The following is a 5,462-nucleotide window of genomic DNA, read 5'->3' as shown; positions in this document are numbered from 1 at the left end:
ATGAAGGATGATGATGCTCGGGAGTGCAGCTTGGACGACGATGGATCGAAATCTGAGAAGGACGAGGGGGTTGAGGAGACTAACAATGATACCAACAACCTAATTTCTGACCTACTCAAAGAAATTGACAGGTTGAAGGAAGAATCGAAGGAAAAGGACAGAGTAATTCAAACTTTGCAACAAAAAATAGCTGAACTTGAAAGGGACCATGTTCCGTATGAAGACGCCGCTGAGCAAATGTTTGACTATGAAACAGAAGTCGGGACGGTACACGTTGAAAAGGGTATCCTGCAGGAAGAAATTGTGCAAAAGGAGGTTGAGATAGGAGGTTTGTACGTCAGCAATGACTTATTAGAGGAAAAACTTGAAAAATCTGAAAAAGACAAAGCAAGTGTCGAAGATGGCCTAGATGACATGGTAACCCATATGGTTACACAAGAATACCACGTAAGAAAAACATCTCTTCATAAGTATGTTGCTATATCTGTTTGTATATCTGTTGGTATTTGTTTAGTTTTATCTGTATCTGTTAGTGTTTTGGTATATCTGTATGCCTTGTCATATATGTATCTGTACATTAGTTACACACATAAATCATAATTGCCTAATTCACTTTGTCAGGACAAAGAAGAAGACAAAGAGAAAAGGCAAGAAGAGGAGCAGAGCAAGAAAGGAGAAGTTGATCAAACTATCAGCGAAAGAGTTGAGATAGCAACTGGATTGCATGATGAAATTTTGTCTGACGAAGTCATTGACAAAACAATCTCCCAAATCTTCAAAGACACTCAGGAAGGAGAAAGGAAAGAAGAAAAGAAAAGGAAGAGAGAACAAGATGATATTGACCCGTCGTCAATGGTAAAAGATCTGAAGGGCAAAGATGACAGAACAGTGAAGATGGAGGAAGGGTTCATCTACTATAATAGGAACCAGAAGGAAAGAAAGAAAAGCAATTCTGCATTTGAAATGACAAAGCTGTTCAATTACATTTCGGAGGAAGATATGGATCTACTAGATACAATTTATGAATTTGAGAAAGAAGACAAAAAGTAAGTGAAATCAGCAAAGCTAGATTTGTATCGAGTAAAATTCACAAATTTCATTCCATTTAATACATCTTTTCTTCTGGCAATCGCAGATCTTTCGTCTGGCACAACCCAGTCAACAATGATACAGTTACAATTGAAGATGTCCTGAATCTGTTGAACGAGGGTGATATTGGAAACACGGTAACACGAAAGAAACTATTTTTACTTGTATCTGATTTATGTGAGTGTGTCTGTTAATACGTTTGTATATCGGCTGGTTTCTAAGTTGGTTTTGTATATCTGCATGTTGGTAAATCAGTTCGATTGTTGTAGTTTGAAGCAATGCTGGTCTGTTAGTATATCTGTATCTTTTAGTACACTTGGTATATCTCTTTTAAGCATGTTTGTTACATCTGTTTGATAGTTTTTGTAGTTTGCAACAATATAGGTTTGTATCTGTTAGTACACTTGGTATATCTGTTTTTAAGCATGTTTGGTACATCTATTTGGTAGTTTTTGTAGTTTGGAACAGTACAGGTCTGTTTGGAACAACGTATCTGTTAGTACACTTGGTATATCTGTTTTAAGCATATTTGGTACATATGTTTAGTACTTTGGAACCATGTAGGTCTATGGGTACATCTATTTTTTATCAACTTCAAATTTAACATCAAGACATAACTATTGCAGTGCATTGATGGGCTCACTTACATTTTGGAAAAACAAGAAGAAAAGACAGCAAAAACACAGGGGAACTGCTTCTACATTACATCCACCTGTTGGGTATGCAAACTGTTTAGTATTCCATCTTTGTCAACTGAGAACAGATATATGTTATCCCAATATCTGATAATATGTGAAATATATTCTTTTTTGACAGACACTAATCAAAGAAAAAGCTGATGCAAGAACAAACTTAATCAACGAAAAGCTGAAAGAACTGGACAAAGTTGTCGACATAAATGGTGTTGCATTCTACAAATATCTCATATTCCCGATGAATTCAATGGGAGGCAGAAAAGTGAAAGCTCCTGACCATTGGACTCTTCTGGTCTACGATACTTCCAAGCAACAATGGATGCACTACAATTCTTTGACAAAGCCCAAGAAAAAGAAGGATCCTTACTTGACAGATGCCTCCATTGTGGTACATAACTTTACCTTTAATTTGGTAGTCCATCCCTCAATCATAACAGTTAAAAAAATTTGCTGTTTTTTACAAATTGTAGAAAGAGTACGTGGAAGAGCAAATGAGGAAGTTGACTCTTAGTAAACCACCAAGCTTTGAACTCATTTCTACACCTAAACCAACACTGTTTCCAACCAACACACTCAGTGCTCCAATAAGCTCCATTGATGATGCACCTCAGCAACAACCTGGATCGTAAGCTTCTGTTATTTTTATGTTGGTGTATCTGTCCCTGTATCTGTCACCGTTGTCGTGTTTCTAAACTCTTCTCTTCTTCGACCTGCTTTCTATGAATTCTACAGGGTTGATTGTGGAATAATTGTGTGCTATATCATTAAACAACTTGAAGAACAGAAGCCCGTCCCAACGTATCTCACTGTGGAAAATCTGAAAAAATTCAGAGCTGAATTGGTCCATATATTCTTGAATGACAAGCCCAGAACATGGTCAATAGAAGAATGGAAAAGCAACCAGCTAATGCAAGGAATGACAGATTAGGAATATACTTTTGCTCAAGAATTAAAGTTTTTTTTGTCCATACCAAGGGTTGTACATATTTTTTTGGTGTCCGGTGGTAAACTGTTATCCTCAAACCGGACGACAAGGGTTATGAAGTAGAATTAGTCTGTACATGTAATGACAAGCCCAGAACATGGTCAACAGAAGAATGGAAAAGCAAGCAGCTAATGCATGGATTGGCAATTTAGGCATATACTCGGCTCCAAACAATTGGAATTTTCCATACCAATGGTTGTACATATTTTTTGTTGTCCAAACAATTGGACCACAATGGTTATGATCTTTACTGAAGTAGATTTATATCTCTCGTTTTTCATTTGTACAATTATTCTCACTAGGCATCCAAGCAAGACATACCACCAACAGATATACCCAAATGAAAGTCAATTACAAAGTGCATTCTGGACAATGATGAAAATCATATGTATGGTTTGAGGAAAATCTTTCAGATACACTAACGCACCAACAGATACAGACATACCACCAACAGATATACCGACATACACATATAGATACACCAATATACCAACATAAAGACAAACAGATACACCAACATAAAAAAGATACACATATACCAATATACCTTTTTAAAACAGATACGGTTATACCAACATTCAATTAGATACACAAAATGACTGCAGTAAATGAACCACCTCAATTTATATCCAAATGAAAGTCAATTACAAAGTATATCTATAAAACGTAAGAATAGCAATTAAAGAATCATCAATCAACGGCCTCTTTGCAAGTCCTTCTGTTGTGTTTGCCTAACTTCCCACACCTCCCGCACAACATTTGCCTTACTTTCTCACCCCTTGATCGGATTCTCCCAACTTTTGGCCTCCCACGTGGCCTCCTCGTTTTAGGAGGAAGAATGATGGCAGATTCTTTCGTGATCACCGGAGCTCCAAGAGTGGGGACCGGGTTTATAGTACCTTCATACGACAATTGGAAAGCCTCGATGGTATAATAGGGATCAATATAATCGTACATTTGCTTTTCTGTCTTTTGAATAACTGTAACAGCATGCACACATGGAAAAAGATGAAGTTGCCAACGACAGCACGTGCATGTCCTTTTCTTAAGATCAACCACAACAGTTGGCTGAGAAAAAACCTCAAAAATATCATCGTTTGCTGCTGCCACATGCCAAGTTCGACCTTTATTGAAACGGTCAATCAACTTTTTCTCCATTACAGGACAAACATAGCTGCTCCACTTGTTTGATAGTAGTCTCCTGTTACACATCTGCTCCATGATTAGCACCCTTACCTTATCAACCAACTCACATATTGGCAAATGACGGAATTTAAGAATCTGGTTGTTAAATGACTCAGCTGCATTTGAAGTCATTTCACCATATCGTCTACCTTCAAAGTACACGTTTGCCCATCTCTCAAGCGGAAATGACTCAACAAAATTCTTTGCACTCGCTCCACCAACAGTACATAGCTCTTCAAGAGCCTTGGCAAAAGTTATCACAGTAGGAGCATGTGCGCAATCATTGAAAAGATTGACTACTTTCTCCCTAAACCCATTCGAGAGTCGACCTGAAAGCTTATCCCTAAGGTTTCCCTTCAAATGCTGCAAGCAGTAGGAGTGATAACCAGTTGGGAAAACTGTAGGAACGTACTTTACAAGACCAGAGTGACGATCCGTAAAGAACGTAAGAGGCCGAGAACACGTAATAACTGTCGACAGCTTCTCCAAAAACCATTGCCAATTTGCCTCTGTCTCAGAGTCAACAACACCGATAGCAAGAGGAAATAATCCTACTCCAACAAAAGGCAACAACAAAAAACAATATCAACAACAGATATACCAAGCAAAAAGACAGATACACAGATATATCAACAAAACCAATATGTCAAAAGACTAAGAGATACAACAAAATCAACAAAAGATACACGAACATGCTGACAGAGATACCAAGAGACTAAGAGATAAAACAAGCAACAACAAAAAAAAGATTATCAACTGTTTGAACAACAGATATACCAAAACAAAGAGACAGATATACCAACAAAACCTAATCCTTCAACAAAAGCAAACAACAAAATACATTATCAACTGCATCAACAACAGATATACCAAAACAAAGAAACAGATACACAGATATACCAACCAACATGTCAACAGATACACGAACATGCTGACAGAGATACCAAGAGACTAACAGATACAACAAGCAACAAAAAATAGTAACTAACCTTGATCAGCATCCTTTCCTATAGCTGAGAGAAGCGTTCCTTTGTATCTCCCCTTCAAAAAGGTACCATCAACAGCCAAAATAGGACGACAATAGTTGAAGCCTTTAATGTATGCATCAAACGCCAGGAAAAACCTTATAAACCGATTAGTCTCATTGCAATATTCCACATCCATAACAGTCCCCGGGTTTTTCTCCTTTAATTCCTCAGCATACCAGCGGAGTTTGTCAAAAGATAATTGAAAATCACCAAATAGCTCCTTATTTGCTTTCTCAACTGCTAACCATGCATGGTAATAACCAATCAAACAACCATATCGCCCCTCAAAATGTTTCAAACACTCTATCGGTGTATAAGATGGCTTCGAACGAACCTCCTCAACAATTTCTTTGGCAATAATTTTTGAGGTCATCCGAGGATTTTTTGAACTAAAAAACGTACCAATACAGTTGTGCTCTTTGTGAAACTCCCTAATAACAAAAAAATTATTCGATCTTTCTAAAGTTGCGTGAATAAACC

At 37.4% G+C, this 5,462-nt stretch overlaps 2 protein-coding genes across 2 annotated transcripts; one reads left to right on the top strand and one right to left on the bottom strand.

The window, feature by feature from the left end:
• On the top strand, nucleotides 1–2,908 carry LOC131303186 (vicilin-like seed storage protein At2g18540). The gene is made up of 6 exons (XM_058329965.1): nucleotides 1–447; nucleotides 622–1,046; nucleotides 1,136–1,226; nucleotides 1,716–2,172; nucleotides 2,255–2,409; nucleotides 2,517–2,908. The coding sequence occupies exons 1-4, from the start codon at nucleotides 1–3 to the stop codon at nucleotides 1,926–1,928; spliced, it is 1,176 nt and encodes a 391-aa protein (XP_058185948.1). The 3' UTR covers nucleotides 1,929–2,172; nucleotides 2,255–2,409; nucleotides 2,517–2,908.
• Nucleotides 2,909–3,381: 473 nt separating this feature from the next.
• On the bottom strand, nucleotides 3,382–5,462 carry LOC131302741 (uncharacterized). The gene is made up of 2 exons (XM_058329549.1): nucleotides 4,944–5,462; nucleotides 3,382–4,505 (listed from the first exon to the last, which is right to left on the bottom strand). Exons 1-2 carry the CDS (start codon nucleotides 5,353–5,355, stop codon nucleotides 3,460–3,462), a joined length of 1,458 nt encoding a protein of 485 aa, XP_058185532.1. The 5' UTR covers nucleotides 5,356–5,462; the 3' UTR covers nucleotides 3,382–3,459.

This window comes from Rhododendron vialii, chromosome 10a, assembly GCF_030253575.1.
Source record: "Rhododendron vialii isolate Sample 1 chromosome 10a, ASM3025357v1".
Classification (NCBI taxonomy): Eukaryota; Viridiplantae; Streptophyta; class Magnoliopsida; order Ericales; family Ericaceae; genus Rhododendron; species Rhododendron vialii.
Note: the sequence above shows the minus strand (reverse complement) of the source record. Positions and strands in the feature narration are given on the sequence as shown.